Below are 17921 nucleotides of genomic sequence, written 5' to 3' on the forward strand. Positions count from 1 at the left end.
CCAAGGGAGAGCCAGTATAAAAACAGGAACAAAGCAGGATTAGCAGAGTCACGAGTGCACTCCAGCAACTTGAGAAACCAGGGAGCTATGTCATTCCCCCTTAAGAAAGCTAGTGCTTCAAGGATTTTTGACAGCTTTTTACTAATGAAATGAAATTTAATGGTAGGTCCTTGTCGTGGGTTACCCCTAAAAAAAATGAGAGTCAGGAAGAGCTTACGAAAGGGAAGTGGAAATAGTTGGTATCACAGTTAACTTTCTTTATAGGGTCCTAAGAGGCATGCTTTTGAAGCAGGGCCCCTTCGCAGCAATTCTGAGAAGAGCAAGAGGAAACAACTCCAAGGGCACTTACCGGGTCTCCCCCAGAGGCGAAGGAGATGGACTGCATGTGATGATTCGCTATAATCTGCCAGGTCCAAAACAAGAAACGAGATGTGCTGTTATTACCATTCCCATGTCTTGAAAAACTTACTGTTTGTTGGCAGGAAATACAAATCCACAAGGATTCCTGAAAATTGGTAAAATTCATACCCAATGAAAATAACAATTATAAAAGTAATAACAGTAGATAACCCTGAATGAACTTTCACAACCTCAGCCTCTCATCTAGCTGCTTTGCCAGAATTATCTCATTTAAGTCTCACAGCAGCCCTATGAGGTAGGAACTATTGCAATCCCATTTTACAGATGAAGAGCCTGAGGCCCAGAGGGGCTAAGCCGCTGGCTCAAAGCCCTACAGCTAGTTAAAGGCAGAGCTGTGACCGAACACAGGGGATCTTAACAACCATGCCTCTTTGCGAAGGAAAACGTCTCAACCACACACAAAAACATGTCAACTGTGCAGTTTCTGTTTCCAAAGACACATGGGGTCTTTGGTACAGACCCCATAGCTGGAGTGGAGGGAAGTGTGGCTGTCCCCTACTTCATCCCATTTGTATTATGAGCACATGAATTAGAAAGCCTGCATCCAAGATCAAAATTGGTGTCCTCTCAGGCACTCTTGTAATTTATCAATTTAAAAACCAGCGAGGATGTTCCAAGTTAATTTTAAATTGGGAAATTTCCATTAGCATTATAAACTGCAGCGTACGGTGGGATTTAGTAGACACTGAGTAAATTAGGAGCTGCCCTAAATTTAAAAGGCTACATAAGTCTTCCACACTATTTTTATCTTTTTAAAGACAACGTAGTGACATTGAAGTAAATTTCCGGGGGTGGGAACAGCAATCTCGTCTCCATCCCAGCATAACCAGGTTTCTTTCTGCACAGCCCCCTCAGGTCCTCGCCGGCAGGCAGGCAGAATTTACAGAGCTGTAATCCTACCATCCAAGGGATTTTTCCAACCATGCTCCAGTAAAACTCAAAGCAAAACTATAACTGAATTACAAGATAAAATGAGATATTTTTAAATGCTTACTTCACTTGTTGGCACTTGCAAAACTACTCAGGATCTAGAAAAACCTGAGTATATAGATGAATAAAAACAATGAGTCCAGCTCTGTAGCCTGTACCCAAAACCAGCTGGATCAGACTCATAGTTGCCCTTTGCAGCTTTCTGAATCCTGCCTCTAGTCCAGGGGCAGAGGGCTCCCAGGAGAGCAATGAGGATATAGCAGTCCCAAGATGATGACAAACTATGACTTCTAAAGTTGTTCATTTTTTGCTTATTGAATTTTTTGCTTATTTAATTTTTGATTCTAAAGCAGCTCTACAACTGGGGTTTGGAAATCAACGTGAACACAGAGATTTAAGAAAAAAATAGAAATCACATTTGGTCAACGTGACCATTACTGAGTGATTGTATGTTGTCCCTTTGGGTAAGATAGAAATTGAAAAGGAGAGTAAGAAAATTAGAGCTAATTAACTAAAGGATGTGTTTTGCTCTGAGGGTGCTTCATCTTGCTTCTTCTCCCTGAGAGCTCTGAAAAGGAGAGCTAGCTTTGCCTTTCCGCTGGCTCTCTGGTTTGGGAAGGGTCTGCCCACTCGGACTCCTTCTGTTTGCTACAGCCCGGCCCTTAACTCGGGAGAGGCGGAGGGATGTGAACTCTGGGTCCTGCCAAACCTTCCTCAGACTGTGCTCAGGTCATCCGAGCTGCCGTTCCCCAGGCATCCCCCCAACCCCGCACTCCCTCCCATCCACATAAACCAAAGGCAGGACAATGAGACCTGGACACACCCAACCAGCCCCCAACCCGAGGATGGGAAGGCCAACCATGGTGACCTCATTGTTTCTGCTCTGAGAGTGTGCCTCTCTCTCCCTTTTTTTATTTTTTGAGATGCGACTGAGGTAGAAGGGGGAATTAGGAGATAAGATCTCACAGAATTGAGGACTGTGGTCCGAGGATTCCTAGAAACAAAAGCTGCAGCAGACGCATGAATAAGAATGGAAGAGAACAGACTTGTGGTTGCCCAGGCAGAGGGGGCGGAGGGAAGGACTGGGAGTTTGGGGTTAGCAAATGCGAACCATTACACATAGAACAGAGAAACAACAAGTCCGACTGCATAGCACAGGGAACTGGATTCAATATCCTGTGATAAACCATCATGGAAAAGGATTTTCAAAAGAATGTATATAAATGTATAACGGAATCACTTGGCTGTACAGCAGAATTAACACAACATTGTAAATCAACTATACTTCAGTTAAAAACAAAAAGAATGGAAGTGAGCATGTGAGGGCAGTGCCGGGCGAGGTGCACCCTGAGCCGCCACGGTGCTCAGCAGGAGGCAGCTCCAGAGAAACGCTGAGCCTCTTGCACGTTCTTAATCTGCCTCCTAACGACTCGTTCGTTACCCATCCCTCGGAAGGGCGGATGAGAAAAGACAAGGGATTATCCATCAGTTGAGTGAGGACAAAGGAATGGAGTGAGAAGTGGCACCCACTATGTCAAAACACAGCCCAGGTGTTGCCTCTCGTTTCTATGCTAGATCTAGAATTTATTTCAACATCTTGGGTTGGGGCAGGGGTGGGGCGGTGTCCCATTCATCCTAAATGAAGCTGGGAATGCTGCTTGCTTACCTGGGAAATACAGAAATCAATAAATATGAATATGTATAGCAACGTGAAGGTACCCCTAGGCATCCCTGGTAACACACTGCCAGAGTCAGGAAGTGTGTCATTCAGAGGTCTGTGGATTGCCCATCCCTCTCCACATAGGCACATCCAAATCCCAGCTCACACTGCCAGCCACAGAGGCCCAGGCTGGGCAGAGCAGGTGAGGGATGGCTTCGCTCCACCTCCCACCTTTATGGTTTATGAGCATTTTCACCTCCTTTGCCTCCTTTGGCCTTCAGAACTCCCCTGTTGGTTCCAGGACAGCTACTCATACACCCATTTTCCCAGCTAAAGGAAATAACAATCAGAGAAACTTAAGATATAGACACTGAAGAAAAACCCAACTATCTTAACAGAGTTTGCCTCAGTAAGCATCATCGTCCCCACCTCAGTCTGTAAGGACCCCGTCCACAGTGGACATGCCACAGATGTGACGTACTGCATCAACCCATGACACACACTGCCAACTAAGAGAGGCTCCACGATAACAACCCGCGAAGAAATAAAAAATACTGTCAATTAAACCATGACACGCCACCATCTCAAAGATGATAAATGTGAAAATAAAATGTGGACTGTAGAACCAACAAAATACAATATTAAAGAAAGCAAAATAGGTCAAGGACATTGAGAGGAGACTTCTGCGCATACACACACCTCTTTTTGCACTGTAAGTAAACCGATGAGTTCATGCATTATCCTCAAAAAAAAGGTAACGTATAGCAGAACTCAAGAGACCCAATTCCATCTATCATTCTGTTGGCGACCTTTGGAAGTGGCCAGAGTTTGTGGACTGGTGAAGGTTTTACACAAATGTGCTCCGCAGGGACCCCATAAAGCAGGAAATGGGAAGCCCTGCACAACAGCCATGGTTTGGGGGCTATGGGCAGGGCAGGGCCTGAGCACCTACACACCTGTTTCGAGTCTGGGGTCCGCAGGTTCAGGCTGGCGGTGGATATGGTCAGGGAGATGCTCATCCCCGCAAACTGGAGGTTGCTCTTGCCCAGGATGCTGGACAACACTTTGCTCGGAGGCTGTGAAATCAAGCAGCATTATTTTAGCTTTCCGTTCACAGGAGGCCACATTGTCAAGGCCTCTACGCTGTTATCTTCCACACCTTCAACCTCCACCGTCCCCTCTCATCGGGCACATGAAGGCAACATTCCAGGAATGAGCTGGGAGTGTGGGATCTGACACTAACACACAAACTCTAGAGTACGCAATAGGCAAACTGTAAAGCATCTAATATACACACACTGAGATGAGGACTCTGCTAGAAGGTCAGAGGTGTCAGTACGCCAGGGAGCTCCTGTTGGGATGTGTCTCATGGGGTCACTCATAAGCCCCAGGAAGAAGCCACAGGCCAGGGCCTGAAGCTTCGCAGCCTCAGAAACCAGTTTCATCCTACCAGGAGTCAAACTACTCAGGACCAGACTGAAATGGAGCAGCTCATGGGGCTGATGAGCAAATAAATGGTCCAATTAAAACCCAGGGGTCTGGAGCCAGCACAAGGATGGACAGACCCAGTTCTGCTCTAACTGGTGCATCAACCAGCCCTTCAGAACTGTCTTTGGCACAGGGACCCACTAGCTGTCCCTTCCTTCCTTTTCAGAGTAGAACATGTCCTCTTTTGAGATGCCAATTAAGACTAGTTCTTAACCAAGCAGGCATTGCTTTTGAATCCCCTACCAGAGCTATTTAGAAATAGAGATGCCTGGGCCCCACCCCAGAGATTCTGATGAAGCATACCAGGGGTGAAGCCCAGCAATTGACCTTGTGTCCACCACTTTCACCAAGAGGCCTGAGAGGGAACCCCGAGACTTGCTGGTCGGGTACCAAGCGGCTGTGAAAGACGAGGTTCCTTATCTCAGTCCTCAGATGCCCTCCTAGTTCCTGTATTCAAGATTCTGGAGCCTTGCCTGGCTTCTATGTCCACTGGGACACAGGTTGGCACATCTAGATGAGTCTTCATCCAAAGTTCTCTGCCTGAAACCCAGTCGCTCTGAGGGCTCACAAATGTCTCCAGGCTACGAAGACAGAGCTGACCCTCAGCCCTGGGAGCAGCAGAGGCAATCACACAACCTGCCCCAGAGCCTCAGCCTCAGGACAGACTCGGAGATACTCACAGGGATGCGCTCCCCACCATTCAGTCCAGGCATAGAAAAGTCTGGATGGCGGATATTTAATTTTGTTTTCACTACACACTTAAGAAAAGAGTTTTTCTGAGCTTTGTCTTAATCCAGTTTTTTTATTCTGGTCCAACCACCTCCAGGATGAAAAGGTCAAGTCCAGGGGTTGAATGTGCAGCCCGTGGAGCCAGGTGGCCTGAGCTTGAGCTCAGCTCCACCACCTTCTCGCATTGTGGGTTCTCATACCTGTGCCTCAGTTTTTATCATCTGTAAAATGGGGATATTCAACGGTGTTCTAGAGCTGTCTTGTTCCAGCTAATGAGGGACAATTATTAAATTTTTAGGAATTTTATGAGCTGGCCATTAAAAAGAGCTGCTATTAAAAATTAATTTATGTAAACTTACAATTAAATCAATTACACTTTTTAAAAAACAAACAATAAATACTCAAAACTCATCACTTCCTAATCGTTTCTACATTAGCTATTACCTATGCTGTTCAGGTTATTTAGTGTGGACAATGTCCTTGTCCACTACATGTAGTGGGGACACTGTGTAACGGTGACCTACCGCACATCTCTTCCCAACTCCACTTTAGAGATGTCAGGTTAGAGCTTGAAATCAGCCATTGTGGAAGCATTTATGCCACAGAAACTGGCAAACACAGCAAATTTAGTGCTTCTCAGTGTCCACCTCCAGCCCCAAGAGCCTGTTGTTAAACTATTACCAGCACATCACTGAGGGCATCAACCACAGAGTTGTTCTAATGAAATGAACTAATGTACATAAAGGCTGAGAAGAATGCCTGGCCCTGGTTTACGTGTCTTTCGGTGTAGACCTGGGGTGTTTATTTTGACAACCCTATCAGTTAGCCTTGATAGCTAACTTTCCTTGTCAACCACGTGGCAAAGAGGGAATATAAGCTCTTTTTGTTTTTAGAAGTGACAAGAGTCACTGTGAGTTACCCCCTTTAAATCAACAGATGTCTCTTGGTTCCCCACTGCCCGGCAAAAAAAAAAGTGACAAGAGCCGGGCCATGGAAAAGAGAAACGGAACAATTGTGTGTGATTAAAGATGCTGAGTGGTGACAGAAGAGAGAAAAAGTAAAGGAGACACAGGTAGACACGGAGCTGAGAGAACAGTACCTTTCTTTTCCTGAAGGCTCCCTTGGCGCCAGGGACCGCTTCGCAAACCCGGCTGATGGCTTCCCTTAAGAGAACAGGGAGAGAGAGATCCATTTTATCCCATCCTTCAGGATTACATAACCCAGACGTTCTACACATGCAAAAAACAAAACTAAGCAAACCACATCTTAGAGCCTCTGGCTGGCAGTATCCTAATTCTTTCTGTTGCTGTGGTTGTATCCTAAGGGTGGGATATGAATTGACGCCACACTTTCTTTTTTCTTTTTTTAATGTTTGGTTAAGATTATATTTTAGAAAATCAGTACCCTGAAGTGCTGAAGTGTACTCTTCTGGATGTTCTCTCCATGGCCATAGTCATGGCACAAGGCCCAAACCTAATCAAGCATTGCTATTGATTAAGATCTTTCTGAAGTGAGTCAGGATGTAATTAAAAGAAATGTGGTCCTCTGAGTTTTATTCCCAGCTTGCGCAGTTACTAAATATCATAAAATCAAGAGGATTTTGAAGGAGGACAGGAACTCCAGGGGTACACAAATGAGCCAGAAATGAGGCTCTGCATAGGCATTTCTAAAGCATATACAATGTGCTGGGCACTGTCTTGAGGAAGGAGGCAAGGAGCATCCTAGGTACCAAGGGGGCCTGATAGAAGGACCAGCTGCAGAGGGTCTGACCCACAGGTCTGCCCGGAGCAAGAGGGCATGGGAGCAGTGGGAGGGTGAAAAAGTAAGACTAGACAGAGGCTGCTACAGTCCAGAAGCTGGAGGCTGGGGGGGACGTGGTTTGGGCAGGTGCTTGAAAGCAAGCATAGCTCAACTACGTGACTCAGCCTCAGTGAGAAATAATGGGTGATATGCCAAAGGCAGCTCCAAAGTCAGGAGCCGAGAAAGGAGCTGGGTGAACTTCTCAACTCCCACATGGGGAAGGACAAAACAGTCAAAGAACACAGAAAAAAAAAAAAAAAAGGAATATGGAGAAACACTGAATGATAAAGAAGACAATAAGTCCTTAGAAACATTCCACAAACTTTCTCAGCTGAATACTTCTTGAAATTATTTTCTATCATCATCTAGAAGAATAATTACTGTCACAATACAATGCTTTTAAGAGAAATATGACCTTGTCAAATTAGGTGAGAGACTATTAAGATAAGCTTCACATTTGCCATTCAATTCATTGTACAGAGAAAAGAAAGAAATACTATTCTAAAAGTTCAGATGCCTTAAAAACTGTAGATTATGAATCACCATGACTCAGAAAAAGTTTGTTTGAAAGAAACAAATGTTTTTTTGATGTTTATCCTTAGTCATTTATTTTATAATAATATTCTAAAAGTGGTTCTATCAAAATAATCATCCAAAGTATTTTCTAAAGGTAAATTCCTTATTAAAGAGAGTCAGGGCTTCCCTGGTGGCGCAGTGGTTGGGGGTCTGCCTGCTAATGCAGGGGACACGGGTTCGAGCCCTGGTCTGGGAAGATCCCACGTGCCGCGGAGCGGCTGGGCCCGTGAGCCACAACTGCTGAGCCTGCGCGTCTGGGGCCTGTGCCCCGCAACGGGAGGGGCCGCGATGGTGAGAGGCCCGTGCACCGCGATGGAGAGCGGTCCCCGCACCGCGATGAGGAGTGGACCCCGCTTGCCGTAGCCGGAGAAAGCCCTCGCATGAGCCGAGGACCCAACACAGCCAAAAAAAAAAAAAAAAAAAAAGAGAGTCAAGTTGTTTCTCTAGAGAAACATGTATAAAAAGTATCTATATTTTATCTGTTTAATTTTTAAAGCTTGATGTGTGTCTGCACTGTGCTTATTATATTAAATGATACATTTAGCTAAGCAAAGCAGCTCAGTCCCTGATAGTCCCAATAGGCTGGAAAGACATTATTTGGTGGAAAGTTTCCAGTAAGTCATTCCTTAAATACCCCTAGTAAGCATCGTATTTCTTTTCCCATCCACTGACGTAGAGGATAAGAGAAAAAAATCAGTCTTGGATGACAGTTTTCTGAAAGGAAATGTCAAATGTCTAATTTATTATATAGGTTACACATCATCAAACGTCTAATCTAGTCAGGCTATGAAGCCTGGGCAGCAAGCCTTGCTACTTATGTGCCACTTTGGGAGATGGAGGTGGAAACAACCAGTGAGCATTAAGAGTGGGATTGCGGAGAAAATGTTGCAAATAATAAACATGGTCTATCAAACAAATCCTCCCACAGAGAGGCAAGCAAGCATCTCAGAGAACATTCAGAGACTCAATATTTTGGCCTTAAATTTTGCAAATGTAAGACATTCCAGAAATTTCTCAGAGCTCATGGACTCAAGAAAGTCCTAGGGATCCCCCCTGTGAGCCAACCTTTAGAATCCCCAAAGAGATTTGCAAACCAAGCTGCTTTTCAGAAGAATGCTCTCCTTTCATCACTGGCAAAAATTTGTTTCTGATGCTCAGATAAATTGTGTGTGTGTGAATTCTCACTTCAACCAGGTTGATGGAATCTATTTCTGTTTGTTTGAAATAGAAATGTGACATAACTATTAGTAATTGCAATAGTTAGATGACTGAAATTAGTAACTTGAACTCCAAAGTCTAATTTAAATATAACCATTTTTATCGTCTCTCCTTATTGCCTAGCAGAGTGCCTTTTGGTGAGTAGTGCTATTTTAATTGGTTCTTTTAGCAATAATTATTTAGCTTTGTGTAAATCCATTTAATCCCAGTTTGAGCCTCAGGTAGTGACTTTTCCCTGTTTTTAGTAATGGAGAGTGCTTCCTAACATTCTGTCCAGTAAGACCACATTTTGGTAAGCCAACCCATGACCTTGGAGTTCAGTTAATATGAAAATGGAATATTTGGCACCTCCAGAGTCATCTGAAAGTAACTGAAGCCAGCCCCAAATGCTAATCCTTACTTTCTCATGACTTCACCATCTTCCCCTTTTGTCTAAAATTCTCATCATTAGAGCCAGTACCTTTGACATTTTAATAGCTTTTTCATTAGAATGTAGTACTGGATCCTTTGAAATCATGCAGCACCATCTTACTCCCTACTCACCCATCTCATTGCTACCCACCCAGCCTCCCCAAACACACATACACACACACACACACTTGTATTTTACAGACTAAAAATTTTTTTAAAAAAAGGGCATCTGGGTTATTTCTACACTCATTCACTCCTATTCTATTGGGGGGGGTGCAACAAACGAACACATATAATGGTAAATTGCAGTCAATTTCATGAAGAAACAAGAAGGAGAGATATGTAGAATGTGTAGATAAATAGTACATGCCACCCCCAAATATGTCTCTCTGGTATAAGGATCATTTTGAGCTGAAGGCAATTGAGAAGAAGCAGATACAAGAAAAGTCCCCTGCACTTCCCCTATTGGCCTAAAAGCAGGACATACATTTGTAAAGGCATCCCCTTCCCCTCTCTACCAAGAAGGACAGACATTAATCACTGGAGACAACTCTAGACCCTGATCAACTAAGAGATGCACCAGAGGAATCTGCATAACAAACCTTGCTACTAGCTCTTACCTTTCATAAGTTTCCTCATACATTTACCTTCCCACAGCTTGTCACCCCTGGAAACTCAAAGTCTTTTTTTCTGTGTCTTGTCAATTCTGTACAGATTTTTCATCTTCGATTAATATATAAGCCCAAGTTCTAACCACTTCTTTGAGTTACTCATCACTGAATTTCACTGCGAGCATGTGCACTTCATGCTTTAATCAAGTCTGTTTTTCTTTTGTTAATCCGTCTTCTGTTAGTCTAATTTGCAGGGTCCCAGCCAAAGAACATAGGAGGTCAGAGCACAGAAGTTTTTTTCCTTCCCTACAGGATAAATGCTGTAATGCATGTCAGTAGTGGGGAAGAGTTACCCAGTGAGTGGCATTTGAGTGCCTGGGCAACTATCCAGGAAAAAGTAAGTTGAGTTCCTATCTTATGCCTTGCATGCAAATAAATCCTAGATGGATTGCAAATTTAATTTGTGATGAAACCAAAAAAGTACTAAAAGAAAATTGGGAAGACATTTTTAATCTCTGAATCTTAGAATGATACAGAAACCATAAAAGAAAATATTGTCACAATACCATAAAAATAAAACTTTATGCACAAGAAAAAAAATGGTAACATTTCACAGCCAAAGAGATAATTGTCCTAATATAAGTCAATAAGGAAAACATCAAAAACCCAATAGAAAATGAGTAAAAGATATGAACAAAGAGTTCACACAGGAGATAAATGGCACTTGAAAATATGAAAAGATTCTCAGCTTTACTCATAATAAGAATACAAATTAAAGTCTATACTAAAAGTCAATTTTCACAGCTGAAGATTTAAGCTTGATAAGAACTTGTAGGTAAAGTATCCCACATCACTGAGAATGTAGCTTGGTGCAGCCTCCGTGGGGGCAGATTGGTCATATCCCTAACAAAACCCTTTCATCCAGCAGTTCTACTTCTGGGAATGCATCCTCTAAATACTCTCAGAAAAGGCCAGAAGACTCACATACACACTATTGATTGCAGCAATGTTTTAATAGAATGATAGGAAACAATCAATATCTATCAGGGGCCAGTTCAATAAATTATGGTACCTCCATAAAATGCACCGTCAACAGCGTTGTTGATGGTGCCCTCTCCACTCTCACCTCCCTTTTCTCCTCAGCTCCCCCCAGGCCACTCTTGTTCCTACTAACTGTTCTGCAAAGTCGCCAACACCCTCCCTGGCACCAAATCGACAGGCAATCTGCTGTCCTCACTTCCTTGACACACTTCTTTTCCTTGACTTCTTGATCCCACAGTCCTCTGACGTCCTCCACCATCCTGGGTACTCCTGGTCAGTTTCTCGCCTTCTCCGTGACTCTACCTCTAAATCACGGAGAGCCCCAAGGAGCCGTTCCACCCACCTCCTCTCTGTCCTCTGTGTGACCTGCATGAGTGGATGGTACAATCTGAGAACGAGTTTACTGCCCCAACGTCTTCTGCCTAAATCCACTCGGGGCCAGCTCCTCCCTGGCCCCGGACGAAGCCCCGGGCATGCCCCGTAGCTAGTCCACTCACTTCCAGAGAAGAAGATATCCTCAATAACTTACAGCTTACTCCATTTTCCTATTTTTAGAGGTATAAATTCTCAGTCCCAGCATAATAATAAAAACCCAGAACATCATTTAAAGTTAGAGCTCTCCTCCTTCCCTTAGCACTGTCTGGGGCTCAAAACCTCCCAGTGGCCAAAGAAGGAGGTGCCTCCCAACCTTTTGGCTGCAGTTTCTGACCCCTTGGCTGGGATGGTGGTCTGGGGGTGCCTATGAAGAAGTCAGGGAGCACTGAGTGACACTGACAGCCCCAGCTGGGCCCTCTGGCCAGGGCTGAGGTTTGCAGCCGACTCTCCTCCCACAGCCACTTTCCTTGTTTCTTTAAGGCTCCTCCCCCAACCCCGGGAATGTTAGGGTGCCCGTGCTGTGAAATGGACAGTGTCTGTTCTTCATCCGCCCATACTCCTTCCCCCTCCTGGCACCAACACCCATGGGGCAGGTCCAGCCTCTTGCCGCTGACACGGCCCCAATCTTTAGCAGTAAGCTTTCCAGGGTGGGTCCAGTGGGCTCATGGCCCCATTAAGGTGCCTCCTGCACCTTCCATCAGTGGGAGGTAGTTTCTCCCCAAACACACTCACTCTTGCTTCAGGTCTCAGTGATGTGGTCCAATGGGCTCCCCAGGCTCTGGGTGACACATGCCAAAGTCAGCGTCACCTGCTGAAAGCCCCTCACTCTATCTGAAGCAAGGGGGAACCACCTGGCCCCTCCCACATTATCAGGGTAGGGATCACAGGACACAGTACTCTAGCCAAAGAAATCCTCTCTGTAATTCCCAACCTCATTCATTATACTTTCCAGGTGAGTGTTGGACAAATAACAGCAAAATAGATTCCCACACCCATCTTGTCTTCCCAAACCCTGCCTGGGTGGTCCCACACCATAGCCCTTCAGGACTGCTGGAGGCATGCCTTGACTTGGATCTCAGCTAAACGAAGACAGAGTCTAATTTTTCTCTGCGGTTACCTCCATCCACTCCTGTTCTAAGGTGTCTTATTGTCTCTAGCTCCAAAGGCCTCATTTGTCTTTATCTCCAGCCTCATTTGTCTTCATCTCCCAGGATGTTGGTACCAAGATTTTATAGACAATTACCACATCCAATTGATATCTCCAGCTCATTGTCTAAAGTCTCCTCAGACTTAATCTTTTCAAACAAAGCCTTGACTGTCCCCACCAAAAGCATTCCTACCCTGGTCTTCCCATGGCGGAAAACGGGACCATGGTCCTCTAGAGAGCTGCCCTCACCCCCACCCAGGAACTGTCCTTGGTCCTCCTGTGCCACGCCCACACCAAACCCATCACAGCCCTGACCACCGTGGAGAAGGCAAGACATTCTGTGTTCTCAAGAAACCTACAGGGCAGCAGAGGAGACTAACAACTCATGGAATAGCCTAGAGAAAAAAGTAGCCATAGCATGGGCACTATTAACTACTAGAGGGCAATTCTGTCTTTCAGAGAAATGAGAGGGCGTGTACACCCAGTCCACAGAGAAGCCTCATCACTAAAGGAGCTGGAAACCAGGGGCGGTAGAAGATCTCTGGAGAAAGTACAGATTGGAACTGGGACCAGAGGAGCGTGACCCGATGGAAGTGTGAGGGGCAGTGGCTGTGCTGGGAAATGGCAGACTGGGTCAGATTTGCAGAAGGATGGCAAAAAGAGGCAGAGGAATTTAGAATTCAGACTCAGGTCCAAGAAGCATCCAGGGATGCGCTGAGGGGTGATAAACAGCAGAGGCCTTTTAAATAGAGCTGATATGATAGAAACAGGATTGAATGCACATTAACCTAGCAGCAGTGTGCAAGACACAGAAAGGGCTGAGAAACAGCAGGCAAGGGGACCAGCCCAGACTTCTGTGGTGAAAATGACAATGAAAAGGGGCCCATTTGGAGAAGAAAACTCACAGACCTGCCTGATCATGGAGAGTAGAGCTGAGGGTAGGGCCATAGACAGCTCACTCTCACCGTGGGGACAGCCTCTCTCCCTCCCCAAGGACGCATGAAAGCAGCCAATTATCTCCATCGTGAAGCCATGAGACAGGCAGGCAATGTATGAGAGCCAGCACACAGCAAGGATGGGGCCAGGAGGCTGCCAGCCAGGGTGAGAGGGCATGCAGGGGCCCAGAGTGCTAAGAGGGGCACTTAGAGCAAATGGCTTCTTCCCAGCTTCGTCCACACAAATGAATCGAAACTTCCCAGCACCTACAACCTAAAGCATCATACAGAGTTAAACACAATTTTAGGCATCAAAAATACCTCAACCTTAATTTGTCAAAAGTAATTTCACCAGAACAGGTTGAAACCACTTAAATCTTCCAACAATAGGTATGTTGCAAGCATAAGTAGAGCCATGAATTTTGAAATCTGTGTACCACTTGAAAAATCAGTGAGATACCAAAGCAAGTTCCCTAATTGTCATAATTTTACAGAGTCACCCCTGCCATCTTTATCCCAACATTACCAATGTTTGTGATTTGCCCCAGGCACACATACATCGTAGGTGTCAATAACTACTGACTGATGATTATTAAACAGATGCAAAAAAAACAGTATCCTATAATTTCTCTTTTTGAAAAAAAGCCCAATAGGAAACTAGAAAAGAGATTCCTTGACCTTGCTGTACAATATCTCACAAAATGAAAGATAAACCCTTAGGATTGCTTAAAATGTAGAACCAGGGCTTCCCTGGTGGCGCAGTGGTTGAGAATCTGCCTGCCAATGCAGGGGACGCGGGTTCGAGCCCTGGTCTGGGAAGATCCCACATGCCGCGGAGCAACTAGGCCCGTGAGCCACAATTACTGAGCCTGTGCGTCTGGAGCCTGTGCTCCGCAGCAAGAGGCCGCGATAGTGAGAGGCCCGCGCACCGCGATGAAGAGTGGCCCCCGCTTGCCGTAACTAGAGAAAACCGTCGCACAGAAACAAAGACCCAACACAGCCATAAAAAAAAAAAAAAAAAAAAAAAAAAATTGTAGAACCAAAGAACAAAGCCCTCCCGAGACAATATTGAAGCTAATATTCCTAATGGCTTAAATAACTAAAGTTCGCTCAAGGTCACAGGTGGTGTCACAGACATCTTTGTTTGAGAGATCAGGGACTTGCTTCATTCTTATGAACACTTTCAATGAATTTTCTTTTCCCTTTTAAAATTCTAACCATTGGGTTAGAAAAAGTTCTCTACTCCCAATTCAGCTGCTTCAAGATGCCGATAAGCCAATCAAAAAGAAAGTTACACCTCATAACTGCTGTTTATGGCAGGTGCGATTTTATAAAAAGCCAAGTTCTCAGATAATCGGGATGGGTCCACCCAACCGCACTGTGCTCCAGGCAAGACGGTACCACTTGGCCTTCAGAGCGCCAGCCACGAAGGGGCTGAAAGGGGGCTGCCCAAAGCAGCGTGGAATCCACAGACCCTGGAAACCTTGCATATATCTGTCTTTACTGCCAGCTTTTTGGAGAGATGCACCTTCTGAGATCAACTACCGCAAGCTTTAAAGAGCCCAACTCTGCTGAAATCTGCTTCCTAATAGCAAAGCGGAAATACAGGAGAAGCAAGCAAACCTGACCCCAAAGTCTCTGACCCTTTGGATACACATACCAAAAACACAAGGGGACCTGACATTTGCCAGGCTCTGTTCTATGTGCTTTCAAGGGATGGCCTCATTTAATCCTCACACATCCTTGCAAAGTAGGAGCATTGATGCTGGTTTTATAGTCGAGGAGATGGAGGCACAGAGTAGCTAAGCAACGTGCCTGAGATCACACAGCCAGCAAGCACCTAAGCCTGCTCAGAGCCCAGGAAGTGAACCCACAGCTTTAAGAACAGGCCACGTGGGAGGTCCACGGAGATGGCACGTTTTCTGAACTCCAGTCTCTCTCTGGACCTAGGGAGAGCCCATCCGCTTGTTCCTCAGCAAGGTCACCCACAACCAGGACTCAGAATCTTAAGAGTCCTAACAGTCACAGAACCACATAAGGCCTTGGAAATCCTCAACGCCAATTTTAACCCACCAGAAGTGGTGTGCAAGACAGGAACCGTGGGAACCAGAAACCAGGTACCATATGTACAAAATCTACCTTGAGTGGATAAGCAAACCACATTCAGAGGGCTCAAGGGAAACTGTGCTGAGAGTGAAAGAGAGCAGGGACACACACACACATCAACGAGCCTGAACAAAATTATGTGGCATGAAGGAGATCAGACAAAAAAAGAGTATGTGCTGCATGATCCCATGCATATAAAAACTCCAGGAAATGCACACTAATTATAAGCGTCGATGCTGTGTGGGTGTCTGGGAGGCGGCAGGAGGCAGGAAGGGGCCTGTTCCTATCCTTCCTGGGAGAAGCCTAGGTCCAGGATTTCCCATCACGTCCCCCGAAGGTCAGGGCAGGCCTCCATCACCAAGTCTCTCTGTGGCTCTAGTCTTGACTGAACCGCCTAAACCTGGACCAAACAAACACCTGGTCTCCGTCCTCTGTGTTCACTTTTCTTTGTAAAATGGCAGCTACATCATTGTGGGTGTCCCTTTGGCCAGGCAGCTCAGACACCTGGGCCATGCCTGCTCCCGTGCTGTGCTCTCTACCGCACTGCAGACTGAGAACCCATTTCCCAATGAGATCTTTCCTTTTAGGATCCTGCGGGTGGATGGATGCAGGTCTTGGAGGAGGCAGCTAAAAATAGGCTCAGCCAACAGGAGGCTCTCGAATGCAGCCCTGTTAACAGCCCTGTGTCACACACAGGCACGTCCTCTGTCATTATTTTCTGTATATCATGACATTTTGACATCTTCAAGAACTTTTCTAGCTGGGGAGACACCACCCCTCTGGGGTTAGTCAAGTCTTAGAGACAGCAAAGGGCCCAGTCGGATCACCTATGACATGCAGATTAACCAGTGCAGGGCCAGGCCTCCTCTCTTGGCCCCTGCACCCCCAGAGGCAACATTCCTCTGCCTTACTCAGCTCAGGACCAGGTGCCAGGCAACTGCGACCAGCCCTCTAGCTCAGAGCCCGCAGGAGTTGCCCGAACTAGCCATCCTGAGCTGTCCACCCTGCCCTGCCTTGCCTTTCCCATGGAAACCCCAGTAAAGGCTCTGGCCTAAACTTCCTCTCTCCTGTCCTCTACCTCCTGCCCACCCTGGCGCTTCGCCCTGTGGCTCCCGGTATCAGGGTGCACTGGGCAGCGGGGCGCTCATGCCAGGCTCACAGCGACTCAGGAGGCCGTCTCAGTCAGGCAGCTCCTCCCCTCCGCTCTTAGTGAGCTCCCCGTTTCGGGGCAGCTGCTGAGGGTCGCAGGCGGGAGAGGAGCCCTGGGGAGGCAGAGGAGGGGAGGGGAGGGGAGGTAGAGCCACGTGACTCCCCCCACCCACGCTCCACGCCCACCTCTTTCGGCGGTCTACTTCACTGGTCCCAAAATGTCCTCCCCGTCACCATTTTATTAATAATAAGACAACGACAGATTATTATTTAACTCTAGAAGACGAGCAGCATGGAATTCAGGAAGCCAAAGTACAAATTCCTAGAAATAAATGCTCCGTAGACACAATGGGTTGTTTTTCTCAGAAATATGTTTAATATCAGGCAAGAGCTACAAGGCAATCAGTCAAAAGGACGATCGCCGGGCCCCGTGGCAAAGGACGGAGAGGCTGCCAAAGAGGTGGGGAAGTGCAGGGCAGGGGGCAGGGGAGGAGCCGCAGGAGGGACATGAGCGGGACGGCTGGCGGAGGGGTGGCGAATTCGGAGCGCGGGAGTCAGCACCCGCCCCACCCGCCCCGTGGGCCGCAGAGGTGGCGAGGGGTGCTCCAGGGGCATGGGGCCCCCCCCTCCGCGGATCCTCAGAAAGTGCCTTTCAGTGAGAGAGTACATCTGCAAGGCAAGAGAAAACATGCTGGTTTTATTCGTCCTCAGGTATAAATGGTGTTAATCCCACCCCTTCCTGGGGGAGGCACGGCCTCATGGTGGCTTTTATCTAGACAAGCTCTATTTCCCTCCTCTGATCATTCAGCAAGCTCCGTTCATCATAGGCTGCTCTATTTGGAGAGAGTTCCCTTCTTAGTCCTCTTGTCTGGCTTTCTGTCCGTATTTGCCTGTTTCTATGTAGATGTGAAAACAAAGTCGCTCTGGTTGACTTTGTGGAGGAGAAAGGACAAGAGGTCACAAGACAGGGGCCTGAGGGAAACATTAGGAATAAACTTTCAAAGAAATATACTTGGGCAGTTGCTGTGTGGAGGTAATTCTCAATTTAAGGGGCAGAGCGAGAGGGGACTGGGGGTCTGGGACCTGGAGGGTGGGTTTTCAGGCTCCCTGCAAATGAGGACTCTAAGCTGTAGGAAGGGGGCTTGCACGCGTGCACGCGCACACACACACACACACACACACACACACACGCCGTGCTAAGTCAGCACCCCAAGAGTGAGGGAGCTAGCCTCTGCTGTGTGCCTTCACGCCCCTCATCTCCCTCAGCTGCCGCCCCTGAGATATAGGCACCATCCTTCCCCTTTGGGAAAAATAAACTAAGATAA

General features: G+C 46.5%; 1 protein-coding gene across 2 annotated transcripts in view; it reads right to left on the reverse strand.

Annotated features, from left to right (window-relative positions):
- The window catches only part of SHC3 (SHC adaptor protein 3), a 150784-nt gene that overhangs the window by 57682 nt on the left and 75181 nt on the right, over positions 1–17921 (reverse strand). For both annotated transcript variants that reach the window (XM_007193520.3, XM_028161681.2), the window contains exons 3-5: positions 6327–6390; positions 3967–4086; positions 350–403 (exon numbers count right to left, since the gene is read on the reverse strand). In XM_007193520.3, the coding sequence (XP_007193582.3) occupies positions 350–403; positions 3967–4086; positions 6327–6390 (238 nt within the window). The remainder of the gene's footprint in view (positions 1–349; positions 404–3966; positions 4087–6326; positions 6391–17921) is intronic.

Source organism: Balaenoptera acutorostrata, chromosome 6, assembly GCF_949987535.1.
Source record: "Balaenoptera acutorostrata chromosome 6, mBalAcu1.1, whole genome shotgun sequence".
NCBI classification, from domain to species: Eukaryota; Metazoa; Chordata; class Mammalia; order Artiodactyla; family Balaenopteridae; genus Balaenoptera; species Balaenoptera acutorostrata.